General features: G+C 48.8%; 1 protein-coding gene across 1 annotated transcript in view; it reads left to right on the top strand.

Annotated features, from left to right (window-relative positions):
- The first annotated feature begins 5,314 nt into the window (after positions 1–5,314).
- Positions 5,315–23,664, top strand: part of necab1 (N-terminal EF-hand calcium binding protein 1) — a 438,822-nt gene continuing 420,472 nt past the window's right edge. The window contains exon 1 of the mRNA XM_085992697.1: positions 5,315–5,751. Within this exon, the coding sequence (XP_085848823.1) occupies positions 5,653–5,751 (99 nt within the window). The 5' untranslated portion in view covers positions 5,315–5,652. The remainder of the gene's footprint in view (positions 5,752–23,664) is intronic.

Raw genomic sequence — 23,664 nt, 5'->3', positions numbered from 1 at the left:
AGGGAACCTATACTGCAACTCACCGCAACTTCATTCAGGCCACAGTGGGATGGTTCGGATGAAGGAAATGGCAAGAAGCTACTTCTGGTGGCCAGGTCTCGATGGAAATATTGAGGAGAAAGCCAAAACATGTTCCCCATGTCAAAGGGTTCGGAATGTTCCACAGCTGGCAAATCTACACCCCTGGGATTGGCCTGCAGAAGTGTGGCAACGAGTACATGTTGACTTCGCCGGTCCTTTCGAAGAGAAGATGTTTATGGTGGTTGTGGACGCTCGGAGCAAGTGGCCGGAGGTCGCTGTGATGAGGTCTACCATGGCAGAGAAAACAATTGAGAAACTTGGTGAGATGTTCAGCCATTATGGCTCACCGGAACAACTCGTAAGTGACAATGGTCCACAATTTGTATCACAGGAGTTTGCAACCTTCCTGCATGTGAATGGTGTCCAACACATCAGGCCTGAGCCCTATCATCCCTCTACTAATGGCCTGGCAGAAAGGTTCGTGCAATCTTTGAAGCATGCCTTGAAGGCATCGCAAGGTCAGGGCTCAATCCACCAACGTCTGAACAGCTTCCTGTTGTCCTACAGGAACGAGCCGCATGCCACAACCAAAACTTCCCCCGCTTCGCTCATGATGAAGAGGCAGTTGCGGACAAGTTTTGACTTACTCAAACCTCCAAGGGCAGAACAGGTTGTCCATTGTCAACAACAAGCTCAAGTTGAAAAGAGAGAGAAAAGAGCCAAGGAGAGAAGGTTTCACCCTGGAGAGCACGTCCTAGCTCGAAACTACAACACTGGACTGAAATGGCTTCCTGCTATGGTGATCGCGCAGACGGGCCCTGTGTCTTACACAGTTGAGACTGCTGAGGATGTCGTCTGGAGAAGACACACAGATCAACTGTTGCTAGGAGCAGAGACAGCCACAGAGGCTCCAATGGCTGGTTGACCTGAACTATTTCCGGATGATACCGCAAACCAGCATCCTTTGCCACAATGCTCTTCTCCAACACAGGAAGTCATAGAGACTGTTCCACCTGTGCAAACTCCTGACTTTCGACTGACACAGGCACCTTCTCTATCTAGGCCTGTGTCAATGCCTACTGCTGTGGAAGCCAGCGATGACCGCCGGTATCCTGTCAGAGAGCGGCGGCCTCCAAGACGCTTGGATCTGTAGGCTTAGTAACTTACCTGTTGAGGAATAATGTGGACCTTTCATTTAAGAGGGGAGGAATATGTTATGTATTGTGTGTTCTCCTCCCACCTGTGGTGGCGCTGTCACAGCAGATACATGGTTGGATGTTCTCTTGGTTAAGTTTAGCTCTCTTTGTTCGGAACTCTCCAGAACTTTCCTTTCCTTCCTGAATAAAGCACTTCATGTTTGAATCTCTGAGTTCTGAGTTCTAATTGTGTCTAGGTAGAAAGGTACCGACACAACAGGTTTATTATGTGGTACTTTATCAAATGCTTTTTGAAAGTCCATAAACACAACATCAATCACACTACCCTCATTAACCCTCACCATTACTTCATCAAAGAACTCAGTCAAATTACAACAACAACTTGTATTTATATAGCACCTTTAACGTAGTAAAACGTCCCAAGGCACTTCACAGGACCACTAAAAGACAAAAAAATTGACACCGAGCCACATAAGGAGAAATTAGGGCAGGTGACCAAAGGCTTGGTCAAAGAGGTAGGTTTTAAGGAGCGTCTTAAAGGAGGAAAGAGAGGTAGAGAGGCAGAGAGGTTTAGGCAGGGAATTCCAGAGCTTACGGCCCAGGCAACAGAAGGCACGGCCACCAATGGTTGAGCGATTATAATCAGGAATGCTCAAGAGGGCAGAATTAGAGGAGTGCAGATATCTTGGGGGGTTGTGGGGCTGAAGGAGATTACAGAGATAAGAAGGAGCGAGGCCATGGAGGGATCAGGAAACAAGGATGAGAATTTTGAAATCAAGGCATTGCTTAACCGGGAGCCAATGTAGGTCAGCGAGCACAGGGGTGATGGATGAACTGGACATGGTGCGAGTTAGGACACGGGTAGCCGAGTTTTGGATAACCTCAATTTTATGTTGGGTAGAATGTGGGAGGCCAGCCAGTAGTGCTTTGGAATAGTCAAGTCTAGAGGTTTCATCGGCATGGATGTGGGTTTCAGCAGTGAATGAGCTGAGGCAAGGGCAGAGACAGGCGATGTTACAGAGGTGGAAATAGGCGGTCTTAGTTATGCTGCGGATATGTGGTCGGAAGCTCATTTCAGGGTCAAATATGGCACCAAGGTTGCAAATTAGTCAAACATAATTTGTTTTTAACAAATCTGTGCTAACTTTCACTTGTTACCCATATTTTTCCAAGTGCCAATCAATTTTGTCCCGGATTAGTATCTCTAAAAGTTTCCCCACCACCGACATTAGGTTGACTGGCCTGCAGTTGCCAGGTTTATCCCTTGCCCCTTTTTTGAACAGGGGTGTATCATTTTCAATCTTCCAGTCCTCTGGCAGCACTCCTATAGCTAAGGAGGATTGGAAGATTGCGGCCAGAGCCTCTGCAATTTCCACCCTTACTTCCCTCAGTAACCTCGGATGCATCCCATCCGGACTGGGTGACATTTCTACTTTGAGCACCGCCAACCTTTTAAGATCCTCCTCTTGATCAATTTTTATCCATCTAATTGCTCCACTGCCTCCTCCTTTACTGTGACATTGGCAGCATCCTCTTCTCTAGTGAACACAGATACAAAGTACTCATTTAATACCTCAGCCCTGCCCTGTGCCTCCACAAGAAGATCTCCTTTTTGGTCCCTAATTGGCCCCACCCTCCCTTTGACTACCCTTTTACTATTTATATGTTTAAAAAAGACTTTTGGGTTCCCTTTTATGTTACCTATTAGACTATTCTCATACACTCTCTTTGCCCCTCTTATTCCCTTTTTCAATTCTCCCCTGTACCTTTTGTATTCAGCTTGGTTCTCTACTGTATTATTGACCTGACATTTAACATAAGCCTCTCTTTTGTGTTTCAAGGTGTAGAGTTTCCATTTTGGGCGCAATCGGTGACCTGTACGCAAATTGTGCCCAAAATTGCACTAGTTGTGAGATTTTTTTCCTCACGTTTCCGCTCAAACGCATTTGCATATCGCCGAATGTAAAATCTGTTATGAACCAGCGCAATCGGCCAGCATTTTAGAATGTAATTGTTAAAAAAAATGCTTTTGCTTTAAAAACATGTTTCTTGATATATTTGTGAGTGGTAACTTGGTGCAGTTTGATTAATACAACTGAAAATGGGTTTATCACATAAGATAAGCATTTTAATCAGAGTGTCTAGTCCACCACCTGTGACTTTGAAAACCATTTGCTCGTTGTATCGGTGTACAATCATCAGTTTCTTAGTAAATTAAAAAGAAAATTATATTCAAAAGCTTTTAGAACGGGCCTATTAGTGTCCTTGTGCCCACAAGTACCAGCTTAATTTAAAGAGCCTTATTGAAGGCCCCCAAATGAGTGCAATTAGCGGAAACTCCCAATGGTGATTATTTTGATCTGGGGGTGTGGCCAGTTCTGTGGGGCGAACCAGCTTCTCGTGTGATTTTTAAAAAAAACTAGCACAAAAGGTCGCGGAAACTTGATTTGCTCTGGACATAATTTCTGCCTGAAAGGCTGCGATCTTTTGCACTGGTTTCTCCGATTTTGGGTGAATTGCGCTGAAAAAAAAGCAAAACTGAGTGGAAACTCCAGGACCTTTAGTCATCCAGGGATTTCTAGCTTTGGATGACCTTTCTTTCCCCATTGTGGGAATGTTTCTGGTCTGTACCCAAAATGTCTCCTCTTTGAGCATTTGATCCCATCATTGTGATCTGGTGAGTGCTGCTTAACTGTCAGGGAAATAAAAATCTAAATAAAACTGATTTTAATGACTGAAAAATGTTACTTTTAAATGAGGAAGTAGGAATTGTGAATCAGCAAATATCCCATAGAAGGAATAACAACAGAAAATGCTGGAAGCACTCAGCAGGCCAGGCAGCCGTGGAGAGAGAAACAGAGTTAACGTTTCAGAATTCTGATGAAGGGTCCCAGACCTGAAATTTAACTCTGTTTCTCTCTCCACGGATGCTGCCTGGCCTGCTGAGTGCAGCACTTTCTGTTGTTATTCCAGATTTCCAGCATCCGCAGTATTTTGCTATTGTATTCCCATAGAAGGAGTTAGGCTGTTTTCATTTGTTAGATCTGTGCAGGGAACTGTTTTTTTTGGCTTGCCTTATTGTACGTGCAACCAGTTATTGTAGCCAGTCTTATCTAATACTCCAGTTACATCACAGAACCACTTCTCATGAATGTGATTTCATATTATGACCCAGTTACCATTGTGCCAAATTAACACGGTTTTACTTGCACAGATTTAGCAATATTGGAACAATTGAATACGCACAAATCTTGATCAAAAGTCACAAATGCAACTGTTAAGTTTTTGGGCTTTGCTCAGATATTTATTTCATGCTCAATGTCATGGACCATCCCATCAGTGTGCCCTTGCTCCCTGCAAACCAAAGTGTGGCTTTATACACATAATTTGTGGATTTGTAGCATTGCCTGGGGGTTGGACAAAAACTATTGTTACTGTGTTCAACTCGCTGGATATGGCATGAGCCCTCTCATGATATCTTAGACTAAAATAGCTATTATATCAGTCTGTGGCATAGACTATAAACCACAAGAACATGTTAATTAGAAATAACAGATTGATAGTATCAAATGCAATACTGCAGATGTCATTATTTTACCAAACGTTTAACTACAAGAGGGGAGAGAGACAGATAAAGAGAGAGAACAAATCGAAAAAGGATGGCGAGTGAGAAAGAAATAAAGAGAAAACCAGAAAAGGAGAAAGGGGGTAATTTTGACAGGGTGGATAGTGTAAAACAGGCAATGTTGATCCAGCTGCGGGTTATACATTTGTCCCAATTTTCATTTGCATTGACTTCAATGGAAGTGAAAATTGGGACAGATGTTTTTCGGGCGGTTGCAATGATATTGCCTGTTTTACACTATCGGCTAAAGTCAAAATTACGCTCAAAGTGAGAGAAAACCAGTAAAGGAGAAAAAGTAAATGAAAAAAGGAGAACCAGGAAAGAGGAGCAAGAAAGAGCAAATCAGGAAAAAAAAAACACACAAACCAGAAAAGGAGAGATCAAACTAAAGGGGGAGAAAATGTACTATGAGGAGATGAAGAGAAAATGAAGCGGTGAGCAGAGAAGGGGTGAGAGACAGACAGAACAGGAGAGAGCTGTGTGCTGCATGCTGTGGTAATAATGTGCCCAGCCAGCGCCACAGTGTTTTTTGAGCGGAGGTTGTGTGGAGCCAGCAGTATCTTTGCTCGGTTATGCACAGGATAATGCTTGTGAGCTGGGAGGCTCCGACTTGTGAATGAGTGCGTGCGAGTGACAGCACAGTTCCGATACCTTCAGTGAACTGCGGGCAGCAGCAGCACTCTCTCCAGAGCAAAGCCAAACCACAGCAGCAACAAATCGCAGACAGTCGTCAGGAAGACATTTGCACAGAGTTGTGCTGCTTTTCTTAATATTTCACTAAGCCTCAATTCAGACGAACAAAGCCATCAAGTTTGTTCGTTTTAAAAAAAATAGTAAATCTATTAAATCATGGCTTGTCCGGAAATACTTCCTTTTCCAACAGAAGCATCAGATTGTGATGCCAGATCTCCGCTCCAGCTGAAGAAAGGCATGTCGATTTTCCTTGATGTGAGTACCAACTAAAATTCTGTACAATATAATCAACCTAACATGGTTATTCCTAACTAACCTGAGTTATCACGGCAGCAACTGCAGCACAAGCTGTCCGCAATTTATTTCTTCTTACTTTGGGAATGGGTACGTGTAATGTACACAGTGCTGTAATATCTTTAACCAGCTCCGAATGGGTGAGCGAGTGTGTGGGGAAGCGAAATGAGGAACGGGATTTGTATGTTAAGAGGAAAAATGGATTACCAAATATTTTAGGTACCATAATGATGAATGTTCCTGACTAGAAATCCTGGGAGCCAGCGAAGTGATGAAGAAGTACTTCGAATATATGGTGTCGTGTTCTATTGCTGACAATGGTGAATAAATGCAAGGGTTTTTGGATAAAATATTTGTTGCACTTGGATCTGTATATATATTTTTTCAGTGAAATATTTGAACCTTTAATTGAAAGCAGCGGCGTTAAAGCTAAAGCACCGCCTTTTTTAAGAATTAAAGTTGAACAAATTCGATTGCAAATGAAAAACGAATAAGCCACAGGACGGGAGAGTGGCGACTGTAAATCTTTGGAGCAGCCGGTCAGCAAAGCGCCCGGGATTGGGACCGCAGGACCCAGGTGGACAGAATGGAACCTGTGGTCTCCACCGACTCACGCGGTTTACCGAGAGCGCCAAAGATAAGCAAATGAAACAGCCTAAAAAAAATTTGAATAGAATTAGAGGTTTATTCATGCTAAAATTGTATTTTTGGAATTATAATTAGAAAAAAATTCAGTTTTAAAATATAATCTGAGCAAATATCACAGTTTCCGAATAATTAGAATAGGCGCCCATTCTTTATTGGAAGCCCAAAAGGAAAAGGAAAAGTGGCAAATATAACAAGACGGATGGATGCAAATATTTATTCTGATGTATACTGAGCCAGTAAGATCTGTAGTAATACAATAGCAAAATACTGTGGATGCTGGAAATCTGAAATAACAACAGGAAATGCTGGAAATACTCAGCAGGCCAGGCAGCATCCGTGGAGAGAGAAACAGGGTTAACATTTCAGGTCTAAAGATTGTTTCCGAGACACTGTTACTGGTCTGTCTTAGACTGTTGTTGATTGCAACAAAAAGACTGTTGTTGATTGCCTGAAATTTAACACAATGCACCGCCTACAACAACAACAACAACTTGTATTTATATAGTGCCTTTAACACAGTAAAACGTCCCAGGACGCTTCACAGGAGTATAAAAAGACCAAAAAATTGACACCTAGCCACCTAAGGAGAAATTAGGGCAGGTGACCAAAAGCTTGGTCAAAGAGGTAGGTTTTAAGGAGCGTCTTAAAGGAGGAAAGAGAGGTAGAGAGGCAGAGAGGTTTAGGCAGGGAATTCCAGAGCTTAGGGCCTAGGCAACAGAAGGCACGGCCACCAATGGTTGCGTGATTATAATCAGGGATGCTCAAGAGGCCAGAATTAGAGGAGCGCTGTTAGATCCGTGATTCGGAGAATATGATGTTTTTCAATAACCACACGGATGCTGTAACTTAACAATCAACAGGTATTTACTGGAGTAGGGTAGTCTCAAGACTGGGGGTACAGAGGCATGCTCAAGGCTTATATACAGGTGTGGTCACTGCTGGTACTACAGTATACAGGAGCTGTAAATGTAGTTCCCTCTTAAAGGTACATACACTACAATTCCTCCCCTTTTAGATTAGCAGTACCCATAATATTCAAATAACAATTAACACTTTAACATGTACATTAAACAACAATAGTCCATTTATAGATTCAGTCTTTGGGGCAGCTTCCTGATCCTTTCGGGATAGCGCCTTTCCTGAGGTTCTTGTTCTTGGTGCGGAGGAGATTCTGGCCCCTTTTCGTCGGTTAGTTCATCGGTTTCCACTGCTACTGGTTCAGAGGTAGATGCTACCGGTATGTCGGGTTCATCCCCAGGTACACGAGACATGGGGTTGACTCGTTCCTGTGACGCTAAGATCTGATCGACGTGGCATCTCACAATGTTCTCCCCGACATCCACTGTGTACATTAATGGCCCCTGCCTTGTGCATATCGTTCCGGGTTGCCATTTCTCTGTTCGGTAGTCACGGGCCAAGACTGGTTGTCCTACGTTGAAGCTCCTTGTCGGCTTCTCATTGATGTGCTGGAATTGTCTATCCTCAACATTTCTTCACACATTTGGTCTGAGCAAGTCCAGACGAGATCTCAGCCTTCGGTTAAAGAACATCATGGCCGGGGTCTGGTTGGTAACTGCATGTGTCGCATTTCGGTAGGCTAATAAGAAATTGTCCACCTTATGCTGTAGTGGAAATTCATCATCGCACATGGCCTTTATCGCCTTCTTAAAGGCTTGTACAAACCTCTCAGCCAATCCATTTGTGGCTGGATGATACAGGGCGGATGTGTAATGCCTTACCCCATTCATTCTGATAAATTTTCGAAACTCTTCGGACACAAACTGTGGTCCATTATCAGAGCAAATCTGCTCTGGCAAGCCGTTCCTGGCAAATATGGTCCGTAGGACTGCAATCGTTTTCTCTGTAGTGGTTGAGGACATTTTTATCACCTCAGGCCATTTTGAATGAGCATCCACTGCTATTAAGAACATTGAGTCCATGAATGGACCAGCGAAATCAATATGCACCTGTTGCCATGGAGAGGAGGGCAACTCCCATGGGTGTAGAGGGGCATGTGGTGGTGCATTTTGGACCTTCTGGCATCCTGAGCAGCTCTTGGTTAGGTCTTCAATTTGTTGATCGATTCCCGGCCACCACACATAAGCCCTAGCAAGGCTTTTCATTTTCACTCCCCCCAGATGACCTTCATGAAGCTCATTTAGCACTCTCTCCCTTAGCTTGGGTGGAATCACCACTCTGGATCCACACATCACTGTCCCCTGGCATACTGACAGCTGTTGTCTTCTGGATGAGAATGCTGGCAACAGTGAGTCGCCATGTGTTGGCCATCCCCTCACCGTCAAATCATATACCCGAGACAGCGTCGGATCATTGCGGGTCTCCTTCTCTATATCCGCATTCGTTACTGGCAATCGTTCAATTATTGATGAATAAAATATCTCGATAGGGTCCACTGCTGGTGCTTCCTCCACAGTAGGCAGTGGCAGGCACGATAGCCCATCAGCTTTTCCATGCTGTTTCGTGCCTTTATATTCTATTTCATATTGATTCACCCCTAGAAACAGGGACCACCTTTGTGACCGTTGTGCAGTCATCACTGGAACGCCCTTCTTAGGATTAAAGATGGAGACAAGTGGTTGGTGGTCAGTCAGCAAGGTGAACTTCTGCCCATGCAGATAGTGGTTGAATTTTTTTACTCCCCATACTAGGCTGAGGGCCTCCCTGTCAATCTGGGTGTAGTTGCGCTCAGCTGAGGTTAGTGACCGAGACGCAAAGGCTACTGGCCTCTCCAACCCGTCTGGGAATTTGTGCGACAGCGCCGCTCCAATACCATAGGGTGATGCATCACATGCCAAACGAATTGGTAGTGCTGGGTTGAAATGGGCCAACACCTCTTTTGATGTGATCAATTCTTTACACTTCTGGAAAGCTCGTCTACGTTCGTCATTCCACTTCCATGGTACCCCTGTTTGCAGTAGGGTGTTCAGTGGGTGTAATACCGTGGACAAATTTGGAAAGAAATTATGATAGTAGTTTACCAGCCCGAGGAACGACCTCAGTTGTGACACATTTTCCGGTGCTGGAGCCTTGACTACTGCCTCAATCTTTTCAGGGGACTTGTGTAACCCCTCTTCATCGATGACATGGCCACAATACGAGATCTGCTTCTGGAAAAACTCGCACTTGTGGCGATTAGCTCGTAGCCCATATTCCTTTAATCTGGTGAGCACCTTCACCAAGTTGGCGAGGTGATCACTGTCATTTTCGCCCGTGACCAGGATGTCATCCAAATAACACTGGGTCCCTGGAATCCCTTGCAGGACTTGATCCATCGCCCTTTGCCAAATAGCCGGAGCCGATGTTACCCCGAACACCAGCCGGTTGTATTGATAGAGACCTTTATGAGTGTTGATCGTAAGGTATTGTTTCGAGGCTTCTTCTACCTCCATTTGCAAGTACGCCTGGGCTAGATCAATTTTGGTGAAGCGTTTACCTCCAGATAGTGAGGCGAAAATATCCTCAATTTGTGGAAGTGGATATTGTACCGTGTGAAGGACTGGGTTCACTGTCACCTTAAAATCCCCACAGATGCGGACCTTCTTTGGTTCCCCAGGCGTATTACTCAACGACCTCTTCATTACAGGAACGATGGGTGTAGCCCACTCGCTCCAGTCTACTTTGGACAGTACTCCTGAACGTTCCAACCCTTCCAGCTCTGCTTCAACAGCTGGTCTGATCGCATAAGGCACTGGTCTGGCCTTAAGAAACTTTGGGCTTGCATTTTCCTCTCTTTTAATCATTGCTGTTATGCGTTTTAGTGTTCCGAGTCCCTCCTGGAGCACTTCTTTTGCATCAGTTAGCATTTTTGACTGTCGTCCAGGTGTGACGTCGTCATCCTTTTTGGCCTCAACCTTCAGTGCCTGTATGGAATGCCAGTCTAATTGTATCTTCCGGATCCATTCACGTCCTAGCAGTGGTGGTCCTCCATCTGGCAATACATATATGTCCATTTTAGGTATTTCCTGGCCTTTGTATATCACTTTCACCCTTATTTTTCCTTTGGGGTAGACTTTTTGCCCCGTGTATGTCTTCAAGACAATCTCTGTAGCTTTCAAGGGTATATGTGAAAATAGCCGCTTGTAGTCCCTTTGGTTTATGACTGTTAGGGCTGATCCTGTGTCCAATTCCATTTTCACTTGGACTCCGTCTATCTTGCGTGTAACCCAGATAGTCTGGTGATCCTCCATTTTGGTTACCTTATGTAGTTTCAGACAACCCAGCTCCTTGCTTCCAGAGACTGTGTCACTTTTCTGTTTGCCTGAACTACTGTCCTTCACCTTGTGTACCTTTTTGTACTTCTCCTGTGGAGATTTCTTGCTGTTGGTTTTCTGCCCAGACCTGCAGACTCTTGCTATGTGTCCCGCTTTTCCACACTGTCTGCACACTTGGTCCTTGAACCAACAATCCTTCTGGTCGTGTGTTGTTCTGCCGCAGCGATAACACTTCCCTGTTCCATAGGACATTTCATTGGTGCCATATTCTTGCGGTCTCCGTTGTATCTCTGCAGCGCCCCTTGCGGCTGCTTCGTGTGATACTGCCATACTGAAAGCCTTGTCCAGCATAAGATCCTTTTCTGATAGAAGCCATTTCTGGGTTCCTTCACTTTGCAGCCCACACACAAACTTGTCCCTTAATGTATCTGCTAGTCCCACTCCAAACTGGCAGTGTTTTGATAGCTTGTGCAGTTCCATTAAGTGCTCAGCATTGTTTTCATCTTTGTGTTGGTTCCTTTTATGGAACTTAAATCGTTCTGCTATCAGCAGCGGTGTGGGGTTTAAGTGTTCCTGTAGAAATTCTTGTTCACAGGCTTCTCTGGGGTTATTAGGTTTTGCAGTAACCCATAAGTTTTTGCACCCATGGAATTTAACAAAACCAGTGCTTTCCTAGCATCTGGCACTTCATTCGCCCTGCAGTACACCTCAATACATTCCACATATGTCGCCCAATCTTCGACTTCATTGTCGAACGTAGAGATACTGCCACTCTTCGGCATCCCTGGGTGTGATTTAACTGTCAAAAATGGCGTCTCCTGTGCTTTCCCTTCTTCTCCGCTGGCACAAAATGGCGTCTCCCACGCTTTCCTTTCTTCCCGCGCTCGCCCTCCTTCTCCGCTGCGGCTTCTGAAAATGGTGCCTCCCGCGCTCTTCCTTCTTCTCCGCAGCTCAATGGCGTCTCCCGCGCTCTCCCTTCTTCTCCCCGTGGACACTGTTCAGCCCTTGAGCCCTGGCTGTGCTCTGCGCATTTTTTTTTTTCTGTGCGCCTTTCCCGTTTCTGCCGCTCGGTCCTGAACCCGGCTACTGCTTTACCCTCTCTCCGTTTTGTTTTTCCTCGACGCCACTCGGTTTTCAACCCCCGGCTGCGCCCTGTGCGCTTCACCCTCTATCTTACCCCATCGACGCTGCTCGGCTTTTTCTCCGCCGTCGGGCTCCAGCTGCCGCTGTCCGGGGAGGGTCTGCGCTGTACCTGTCATCAGTCTGTTGCTGATCGTCGTGGCTGGGGAACCAAGCCCGGCTCTCCACAGCCTCCCCTGCGATGTTCACTCTCTGTCGGACGACTGGGCGGTTGCTCGTGGTCGACGCCCGTGCTTCTGGCCTCGACTTTCTTCCTCCGCCCTCCTGGAGCGAATCCTCGAAGGGAAATGCAGAGTTGCAGGTAGATTCGAATCGACACTCGGCGCCACTGTTAGATCCGTGATTCGGAGAGTATGATGTTTTTCAATAACCACACGGATGGTGTAACTTAACAATCAACAGGTATTTACTGGAGTAGGGTAGTCTCAAGACTGGGGGTACAGAGGCTTGCTCAAGGCTTATATACAGGTGTGGTCACTGCCGGTACTACAGTATACAGGAGCCGTAAAAGTAGTTCCCTCTTAAAGGTACATACACTACAAGCGCAAATATCTTGGGGGGCTGAAGCTGATTACAGAGATAGGGGCGAGGTCATGGAGGGATTTGAAAACAAGAATGAGAATTTTGAAATCGAGGCGCTGCTTAAACGGGAACCAATGTAGGTCAGCGAGCACAGGGGTGATGGGCGAACGGGCCTTGGTGCGAGTTAGGACACGGGCAGCTGAGTTTTTTATCACCGCAATTTTATGTAGGGTAGAATGTGGGAGGCCAGCCAGGAGTGTGTTGGAATAGTCAAGTCTAGAGGTAACAAAGGCATGAATGAGGGTTTCAGTAATGGAGGAGCTGAGGCAAGGACAGCGACGGGCAATGTTACGGAAGTGGAAGTAGGCGGTCTTTGTTATGCTGCGGATATATGGTCGGAAGCTGATTTCAGGGTGAAATATGACACCAACGTTGCAAACAGTTTGGTTCAGCCTCAGACAGATGTTAGGGGGAGGGATGGAGTCAGTGGCTAGGGAACGGAGTTGGTGGTGGGGACTGAAAACAATGACTTCGGTCTTCCCAATATTTAATTGAAGAAAATTTCTGCTCATCCAGAACTGGATGTCGGACAAGCAGTCTGACAATTTAGAGACTGTGGAGGGTTCGAGAGAAGAGCTGGTGAGGTAGAGCTGGGTGTTGTCAGCGTACATATGGAAACTGACGCTGTGTTTTCGGATGATGTCGCCAAGGGGCAACATGTAGATGAGAAATAGGAGGGGGCCAAGGATGGATCCTTGGGGGACACCAGAGGTAATGATGTGGGAACGGGAAGAGAAGCCTTTGCAGGTGATTTTCTGGCTAAGATTAGATAGATAAGAATGGAACCAGGCACCATTTTATCTGGTAGCCAAGACACAAGAGAGACACTGGTGGAAGTGTAGAGTGGAGCCACCAGACTGATTCTAATGTCAGGGGACTGAGTTATGAGGAAAGACACAATTGGGTACTTTAGCAGGGCGCAAATGACCTTTCGCCCGGGCGCGGCGTCGCTAACAACTCCCACTAAATTCTGTCCATGCCGCTATCTGGCAGCCTGGCACTCCTCTTGAGTGCCGCGATGCTGGCATGGCACCCCGCTCCCTGGTGGTCCAGGTAGGGCCCCACAGAGTTGTGGGCTTGGGCCCTCCCTTTTAATGAGGGGAAGAGCCCTTCCATGCAGCAGCACTTTGTGGCCCAGTGCGTAGCGCTGCAGAACGCACCGCCCTGATATTCAAGGTTAGCACTCCACCTCCCGCTTGGGGCGCTAAAACTGAATTTTGCGGTCGCCGGTGCAAATTAGCGCCGGGCGGTAAAATTAGCGCCCAGGCGATGTTAGCGCCCCAAAATGGTTGATACCGAATTTTTCCCCCTTGGGGCTAGAAATTCGGTACCTTGGCACCTCCCATTAGCGACTCCGGGGAGCGCAAATGATTTGTCACCCGGGCGCGGTGATGTTAGCGCTGCCAGCAAAATTCACCTGGTGGTTTGCGGCGGTGCTAACCATTATCGCCACACCCGCCTGCAGCCGGAGATCGTGATGTCATCCAGCCGGGCAATGCCCCAGTAGCGCCCCGGACCAGAAATTCATTCTCATCCCCTGCCTCAGCGCCTGCCGTTAGGAAGGACAGGTAGAGGAGGTGGTTTGCAGTTGGCTGAGAGCTGGAGGAGTGCAATTTAAAGGAGTGATCGTCCATTTTTTTTTAGTCAATGCTGCCTTGTCAGTTTAACAGAAGCAGACAGGTGTTTTGACCGATTTGAAGTTTCCCTACTTGAAAGAGTTTGGCTCCTGAGAAAAATTTATTACTTTCATTTGTGTTACATTAGATACTGCAAAATTTCCAACACTTAGTGGGGGCTGTACTGGCACTGGACCTCGCCCTCTAGCATCACTGTCGGAGACAGCGGAGGCAGAGACAAAGATTGGAAAATGTGGCCAGAGGTGGGAGGGCCAACAGGGCTCTCAAATGGAGGCCTTACCCTCCCAGGGTATTCCGGGAGCAGTTCTCTAACATTCATCTGTCAGAGGAGCAGTGTCTTAAAAGGCTCCGCTTCAGCAAGGAGGTGGTCACAGAGCTTTGCCACCTCCTGCAGCCAAACCTCAGGACAAAGACGTCTCTCTCAATGGCAGTGAAGGTCACAGTCGCTCTCAATTTCTATCCCAGCGGCTCCTTCCAGGCTTCAATAGGGGATATTGCAAACATTTTGCAGTTGGCATCTATTGCTGCATCTGGGTGGTGACAGATGCTCTGTACAGAAGGAGAAGGGAATACATCTCATTCCCCATGACCAGGGAGAAACAGGATGAACGCTCATGTGGCTTGCAAGGATAGCGGGCTTCCCCATGGTTCAGGGTGCCATTGACTGCACCCATGTGGCATTGCGGGCACCTCATTACAATGCAGAGATCCTCCATAACCGCAAAGCCTACCACTCTTTGAATGTTCAGTTGGTGTGCGAGAACAGACAGCTCATCATTGCCGTCAATGCCCACCCACTGCATGAAGCTCACGGCTGGCTGCTCAGCGACAAGGGTTATCCACTCGCCACCTAGCTGATGACACCCCTCCGCAACCCCAACACTGTTGCTCAGCATGCATACAATGATAGCCATAGCGCCACCAGGAACCTGATCGAACAGACTATCGGGGTGCTAAATCAACGGTTCCGCTGCTTTGACCGCTCTGAAGGAGCCCTGCAGTACTCCCCTGATCGAGTCTCCCTTTTCATTGTTGTGTGCTGCATGCTGCACAACCTGGCCATTCTGAGGGCCCAGCCATTGTCACGAGGGATTGCAGGTCCACCTTGTGGTGATAGTTACCCTCCACCCCGGTAGGGGGCGACGGAGGGTAAACAGAGAAAGGGAATAAATAAAGAAGCCTCGTGTTGATGGCTGAAGGAATACATCCCATGTCCGTGTGTCCGTGTGTTGAGTACATTACATGGTGACAGAAGTGGCAAGTACCCGAAATACCCTTGTTAAAGACTGTCCGCGTCAATGGAACTAACTTTCCCAGTGAAACCAGTCAGCTCCCGGTGAGTGAAAGTTTATGACACAGGTGTAGCATAGTAGCTAGTTACACCAGGATGGAGATAAACAAGAGAGACTGAGAAAAAAAAAGTGTACTTACCCCACGTTGCTTACTATCATGGCCACTCAAAGTCCTGCATTCTTTCAGATTTCACCCCCCTCCGAATTTGACTTTACACGGCCGGAAGAGTGGCCGTTGTGGCTGAGCAGATTTGAACGCTTCAGACAGGCTTCAGGCCTTGATAAACAGTCACAGGAAAAACAGGTCAACACGCTATTATATTCCACGGGAGCGGAGGCTGAAGCGATCGTCCGGTGCAGGAATATTACGGCTGATCAACTGAAAAGCTATGACACAGTTAAAACGGAGTTGTCTAATTATTTCATCCCGCAGAGGAATTTGATATTCGAACGCGCAAGATTCCATAGGTGCGTGCAGGAGAGAGGGGAATCGGGTGATAGCTTCATCAAAACGCTATATGAGCTCATAGAACACTGTGAATATGGAGCTATGCGGGACGAACTAATTCATGACAGATTGGTTGTTGGACTAAGGGATCTTAAACGCTCTGAAAAATTACAGATGGATCCAGACCTCACGGTTGACAAAGCAAAAACACACATTTTCCAAAGTGAAGAAATAAAGAAACAGCAATCAATGCTTCAGAAAGATAGTAATGAGGAGGAGGAGTCCATTGAAACCATAAGTACCCCCCGACAATCAGTCCCCAAAAACATTTTTCTACCAAATCAAGACAAACTGACTCACATGAATATGTACAGAGGCCTCGCACTGGAACTCAAACTGGAACACATTTCCAACCACAAAAGCAGAGTTGCAGATGGTGTGGCCGGAGTACACACAATAGACAAATCTGTCCAGCCAAAGATGTTAGCTGCAGGAATTGCCAGAAAAAGGGACATTTTGCTGCAGTTTGCTGATCCACACCTGCGGTTGCTGAAATATCAGAGGACGACGACAATGAGATAGCGTTCCTGGGGTCAACTGGAGATGGGTAGTGTTATGTTCATTAATAACTAGATATTATTATTATGAACAGCTAGCTTCTAGCTAGTCATTTATTCAGTACACGTTCTCTAGGTACAGCATCTGTAGAGATTCAGCATGCGTACTTCTGTGTGCAGGCAGCCATCTTGACTACTGCCTTGTGGGTAGTCTAGTGCATCATGGGTAGTGTAGTCTTAAACACATACAACTAAATATACAGCTCTATACAGCTCTACGGCTCCATCTAGTGTACCACTCTAGAATGAAATGTTATTGATCATTACATCCCCCTTTCTTTGAGGTTAACAAAATCAATATCAATCAACTTTCAAGAAAAACGATAAAGATGATATCAGTAGCACTTTTATTAGTGCTCTATAAACATAAACATTTTCACAACAGTCAACACATTTTCAAAGCTTTACATTATACTCAAAGATTAAGTCTATCAGGCTTTTTTACTTCACGTGTGGATCTTCTCAGCATGGGTAAGTCTGATGTGTTTTCATGAGATTGGTCTGGTGGTGAATGATAAGATTCAGTTGCAGCATTGTCATCAATCTGCTCTTGGATAGTTTCTTGTGTTTTCAGGAGGGAACGGCGGTTCCTCCTGAGAATCTGTCCTTCCTCAGTTCTAACAGTGTATGACCTTGGTCGTACTTCCTCAAGAACTGTAGCTTTCCTGTTCCATGTATCTGGATCCTCAATCCTGACAACATCATCCCTTGTCAATGGCTTTAGAGTTTTGGATGACTTGTCATAGTATGATGTCTGTTTCAGCTTTAACAGTTGAAGTCTCTGTCTTAGTTCCTTACTTTGCTTTTCATTTGCACAGCAGGGCAGCGTGGTGCGCAACTTGTGACCCATTAGTAGTTCAGCAGGTGAAGAACCAGAGTCTAAAAGTGAGGCTCGGTAGATCAGCAGGGCGAGATAAGGATCAGACTTGCTTTCTGTCGCTTTCTCCAGTAGCTGCTTGAGAACTTGAACACCTTTCTCTGCCTTACCATTCGACTGAGCATACAGAGGACTGGATGTGATGTGCTGAAAGTCATACTGTGCTGCAAACTGTTGCCACTCCTTACAGTTGAAGCACGGACCATTGTCGCTAATGGCAATCCTGGGAATTCCATGTCTGGAAAGATGGATTTCACATGCATTATGACACTGCTTGCTGTGGTGCTTGAGAGCAGCGCCATCTCAGGATAGTTAGAATAGTAGTCAATCACTATTAGATATTCTTTACCATTTAAAAGAAAAAGGTCCATACCAACCTTTTGCCATGGTGCTGTTGGTATGTCAGCTACTATCATTGGTTCCTTTGCTTGTTTGTTTTGGTGTTTCTGACATGTCTCACATTTGTCTATCATGTTCTCAATGTCCTTATTTATGCCAGGCCAATAAACAGTGTCTCTTGCTCTCCTTTTGCATTTTTCAATTCCGAGGTGTCCCTCATGAATCCTTTTGAGCATGTCTTGACATAGAGCCTGTGGAATGACTATTCTGTTCTGTTTTAGTAATAGTCCACTTACGACACTCAACTCTGACCTTATGTGATAGTATTTTGGACAGGAACCTTTTGGCCAACCATGATGAATGTTCTCTATTACTATTTGTAACACTGTGGCCTAGAAATTCAGTATAGCCAGTTTTGGGGCGGTAAAGTCGGGCGGGCGCTAAAGTTTGCGCCCGGCGCAAAGTCGAGGGCCCTTCGCCGATATTCAGTAGCTTCGCCCTAAGAGGTTGCTTGAGCGCTAAAACTGGCGATGCACGCCTATCTTTAGGCGCTAAGCCGGCGGTGCTGAGGGATAGCGCCGAGGCCGGGCGCAGCGCAGGTGCGGTCATTTCTTGATTGACAGCAGACACCGTGGCGCCGGCCAGCTCTTAAAGGGAGAAGGGTCGACTTGGTCTGCTGCAACGGCCTGCACACTGCAGCCTTCCAGCTAGGCCTGAACACTGCTGGTGATCAGAAGGAGCCATGGCAACGGTACAGAAGGCCCGTGAGCGTGCCCTGCGCTTCTCAGCCCATGACTTGAAGGTGATGGTGAGGGCCTTGGAGAAGAGACAGCACATCTTGTTCCCGGACACTGGCAGGAAGCCTCCCACCAGCGTCTATAGGAAACCCTGGAGGGAGGTCACCCGCTGGGTGTCGGCCACCGGCGATGCCCCCAGGGACAATGTCCAATGCCGGAAGAAGTTTAATGACCTGACCAGGATTGTCAGGGTGAGTACCCTTTCCAGTCTCCTCCTCATCCTCGCATGTACACCTGACATGATGGGCAAAGGGACCTGAAAGCTCTAATGGCCAGCCCTCAGCCAGCAGCTATGGGACAGTCATGAACATCAATTGCACATTCTGCACTTTACACCATGGGAGGCAGTGCACACCACATCAGGGCTACACACTGGCCAAGCTATTCCACCATGGGAGGCAGCGCACACCACATCAGGGCTACACACTGGCCAAGCTATTCCACCATGGGAGGCAGCGCACACCACATCAGGGCTACACACTGGCCAAGCTATTCCACCATGGGAGGCAGCGCACACCACATCAGGGCTACACACTGGCCAAGCTATTCTACCATGGGAGGCAGTGCACACCACATCAGGGCTACACACTGGCCAAGCTATTCCACCATGGGAGGCAGTGCACACCACATCAGGGCTACACACCGTACTTACAGGCTGTCCTTTCTCTTGCAGGCAAAACTTGCCAACAACCGAAGGCACCAGGAGGAGACCGGGGGAGGCCGCCCCCAGATCCAGGAGCTCACTCCCCTGGAGGAGCGCGTGAGTCGCCTCATGGGAGCCCGGGTGATTGGGCCTGTCGCCTGTGGAGATGCCGACCCTCTTCTGGGCCACAATGGTATGGACATCACCTTTTGGACCTCTCTCGTCGCACTTGCGCATCCGATCTACCTCCTTTGCCACTGTCCGACCAATGCGCTGAATGCCACCAGTCATGCCTCCCTCGCTGACGCCCTCTCCTCACTCTAAAGCTACTCTTGTGCCTTCCTGCTTTCAGCTGGTGATGAGGAGCTCCCTGAAGCTGCCAGTGACAGCCCCTCCGAGGAGGAGGAGGAGGAGGAGGAGGAGGAACAGGAAGGCGGACCATCAGGGCAGCACTCAGGTCCGGCTGCAGATGCCGAAGTAGTGGACACGTCTTCCCTGGAGGAGAGCCTGGAGGAAGTGTCGGAGGGGAGTGGAGCTGTTGGGACCAGTGGCGTCCAGCAACCCAGGAGGGCTGCGGTTGGTCCGCGGCCTTCCCCCCAGAGGGGGGAAGGATCGGAGGGGAGTGCAGTTGCTGGGCCCAGTCGCCGCCGGCAACGTGGCAAGGGTTGGGCAGCTCTGCCCCCTGCTCCCCAGCGGGCGAGTCCGGACTCCAGTCCGGCCACGTTCAACTCAGAGGAGGCGCGCCACCTCGATCAAATGGCCCAGGATTCGGATCGCCGGCACACCGAGCTGATGGGGGTAGTGGCACGGATGCCTGAGGCGATCAAGTCCCTGGCTAGTAGTGTGCGCGAGTTCGGGGCCTCACATGCCGCGAGTGGCCGGCTGATCAGTGATGCCGTCCAGACAGTGGCTGCTCTGTTGCGGTCGCAGACCAGGGCAACAGGGGCACTCACTGCTGCCACACGCGCTGTGTCAGCCAGGCATCGCCTGGACACCCGCTGCGCTGCAGCAGCACAGCGGGCTGCCCTTCGGCAGATTGGTGCGCATGCTGCAGTGCGGGCCCGGGCGAGTGCCAGAGTGCCACATCACCAGCCAGCGCCTACCATCCGCCAGATTGCACACATTCCTCCAGCCGTCACCGCCACTCCCCCAGTGGCGCCTCAACAGAAAGCGGCTGCGAATGATGTTGGCCAGGCACAGCTGCGCCAATCACCAGCCGGCCCCTCGAGGGCCAAACCCCGTCTAGGCCGCCCCCCAAGGGCATCTGCCGGAAGGACATCTGACCCTCAGAAGCCTTCCCCCAGCCTCGCAGCAGCCACTGGGCAGAGCTTGCGGAGGAGCAGCAGGCCGGGCAGGGGCCCCAAAAGGCTCGACAAGGTCTCGCCCTCGCGGCCCAATAAGTAGACGGTGTGGCCAAGTGTTATTTTATATGGCGATGCCTATGTTTCTTTTGGGGATGGTTTTGTTTCTGGGGATGTTTTTTGGGTTAAGGCCGAGGATGAAGGCCATTTTTGTCCAAATGTTCAGTTATTCCTCCCCAGGTTGTGGGAGTGAGTCATTTGATGTACTGTTTTTTGGGGCCGTTGAATGTTTCTGGGTTTCATGTGGGAAGGGGTTTCATTGGTCTAAAATAAAGATTTCTCTTTATTCAGAGAGTGTCCATGTTTGTTGCTGTAAGTGTTTGTTGCCTTCGCCGGCTGAGGGCTTGCGGAGCGGCTGCGTTCATGTTCCTTCATGGCCACAAGGCATTCCCTGACAGGGGGCTTAGAAGTGACGTTCAATAAGCCGCCGATGGATGGCCCTTGGACCTTCTCGCTCCCTCCTGGGATGGTACTCCTCCTCCTCCTGCTCCTCCTCCTCATGCTCCTCCTGCTCCTCCTCCTGAGGTGGTGGTCCAACATGAGGTGGCAGTGCCTGAGTCCTGCGGAGAGCCAGGTTGTGCAGCATGCAGCAAACAACGACGAAATGGGACACTCGGTCCGGGGAATACTACAGAGATCCGCCAGAACGATCCAGGCAGCGGAACCGCTGCTTGAGGACGCCAATTGTTTGCTCGATTATGTTCCTGCTCGCTTGATGACTCTCGTTGTATGCCTCTTCAGCAGGGGTCCTGGGCGCGCGGAGCGGGGTCATGAGCCAGGTACACAAAGGATAGCCTTTGTCCCCGAGAAGCCATCCTCTTGGGGGAGGCTGTGCCTCGAACATGTCACGCACAGTTGTCTGCCGCAGGATAAAGGCATCGTGGCTGCTGCCTGGAAAGCGGGCATTGACAGCTAGGATGCGCTGCTTGTGGTCACACACCAGCTGCACATTGAGGGAATGGTAGCCCTTCTGGTTGCGGTAATCCTCGGCATGCTCCACAGGTGCCCGCAAAGCCACATGCATACAGTCAATGGCGCCCTGCACCAAGGGGAAGGCCGCGAATCTTGCAAATCCCAGTGCACGCTGATGCTGCCTCTCCAGGGCCATGGGGAAGGAGATGAATTGGCGTCTCCTTCTGAAAAGGGCATCGGTCACCTGGCGGATGCAGCAATGCACGGCGAACTGGGATATGTTAGCAATGTCCCCAGCAGCGGATTGGAAGGAGCCGGTGGCATAGAAGTTCAAGGCCACCGTCAACTTCGCCTCCACCGACAGAGACGTCCTGCTCCTGAGCTTTGGATGCAGATCTCTGCGAAGCAGATGGCAGATCTCTCCAACCACCTCCTTTCGGAATCTCAGCCTTTTTACACATCGCGCGCCACTCATGTTGAGGTAGGAGCGCTGCTGGTGGTATGCCCTGACTGGGTAAGGCCTATGTTGCCGACGCCTGTTGCCCCCTCTGCGTCTAGCCAGGGCTGCCCCTCTCACACCGCGTCTGCGAGCCCTACGGACATGATGCTGAAACTCAGCGTTGGCACCCCATGCAGCCCCCATAATATGCTGCCAAACAGTCAAATATCCAAGAGGCCACTTGCAATGCTCTGGCCTGAAGCCAAAAATACCTGAGCTAGTGTTGGCCCAAACCAGAAAGCTGTCTTCCTTGGTCTCTCTCCAGAAATCCGTTGCACAAGAGTGTTTGCTGCAAAATGGCTGCCCTTTATAGTGCAGGGTAAGTGCCCTTTAATTTACGCTCCCCGGGGCCCGCGTCGGCTCTGTTGCGTTCCACTAAACAAGCGTTCGGGCCGCCGGCCGCACAATGGGGCGGTCCCACTGAAGTTCTGGATCGGGGCGCGCAAAGGGCGTTGCACGAGGATATGACGTCATTTTCTGCGCGCGCAGGTGAGCGCGCGCTAAGACTTTGCGCCGGCGCTAAATGTCTACTTAATTTGGAGCGAGGCGCAGATCGCGCTGCGCCCGGACGCTACACGCATAGCGCCCGAAATTCACTTCTCTTAAGGCGCTAATGGCTGGCGCAACCAACTGAATTTCTAGGCCTGTATCATTTACTGTTTCTTCTGCTATTTACTTTGATTTTGTGTCTGACACGGGCAGCGCAGCAGTGACCATACTCACATGAACATCCACGTCTTCTTCAGTAGAGCTCACTTGACTCATTGTGGGTGCTCGGGATAGTGCATCTGCTAACACTATGGGCTGGATTTTCAGTATAGACAGTTTTGGGGCGCTAACCTTAGCGCCCGCCCGAAGTTAGCGCCCGCCCCAAAGTAGCGCCCCGTTGCCGGAAATTCAGTGGCTTCGCCCTAAGAGGTTGGTGGAGCGCTAAAAGAGGCGTTCCACTACTTTCTTTAGGCGCTAAGCCGGCGGTGCAGAGCGCAACACCCGAGCTCGGGCGCAGCGCACGGCACACACTCTGGGGCCAGTGAGCTCTTAAAGGGGAAGGGTGCATGTGTTTTTTTCAAAGGCAGAGTCTGGGGGGGGGGGGAAACACGAAGAGGAGGATGTGGATGAGGAGGATGAGGATGAGGATGAGGATGAGGAGGATGAGGAGGAGGAGGAGGAGGAGGAGGAGGTGGTGGTGGTGGTGGTGGTGGCCGGAAACATAAATACACCGTTCACAACAACACACTGGATCCTTGTCCACAACACATGCAGACTGCCGTTTATAGTGCAGGGGGAGTGCCCTTTAATTTGCGCTCCCCAGGGTGTGTTGCGTTCCATTTTACAAACGCTCTGGACGCCAGCCGCACAATGGGGCGGTCCGACTGAAGTTTGGATTCGGGGCGGCCAAAGGGCGTTGCACGAGGATGTGACGTCATTTTCTGCGCGCGCATCCGGGCGGCCGCTAAACTTTGCGCCGGCGCTAACGGGCAACTTAATTTGGGGCGGGGCGCAAACTGCGCTGCGCCCGGGCGCTACACGCATAGCGCCCGAAAATCACTTCTCTTAAGGCGCTAACTGCTGGCGCAAGCAACTGAAAATCTAGCCCTATGTATTTGCCTGGTGTGTAGATCAGTTCAAAGTCATATCTTTGCAGCTTCATCATGAGTCGTTGAATCCTTGGAGACATCTCATTCAGATTTTTTTTTATGATGGCAACCAGTGGGCTGTGGTCTGTCTCAACTGTGAAGGTGGGAAGTCCATATATGTAGCCATGGAACTTTTCTAATCCAACTACCAAGCCTAGACATTCCTTTTCAATCTGGGCGTATCGACACTCAGTATCAGTCATAGACCTGGAG

The sequence above is a fragment of the Somniosus microcephalus genome, chromosome 7 (assembly GCF_052327205.1).
Source record: "Somniosus microcephalus isolate GS21.2 chromosome 7, FLI_Smic_1.0, whole genome shotgun sequence".
NCBI classification, from domain to species: Eukaryota; Metazoa; Chordata; class Chondrichthyes; order Squaliformes; family Somniosidae; genus Somniosus; species Somniosus microcephalus.
The sequence above is the reverse complement of the archived record's forward strand: the minus strand, read 5'-3'. Positions and strand labels throughout refer to the sequence as shown.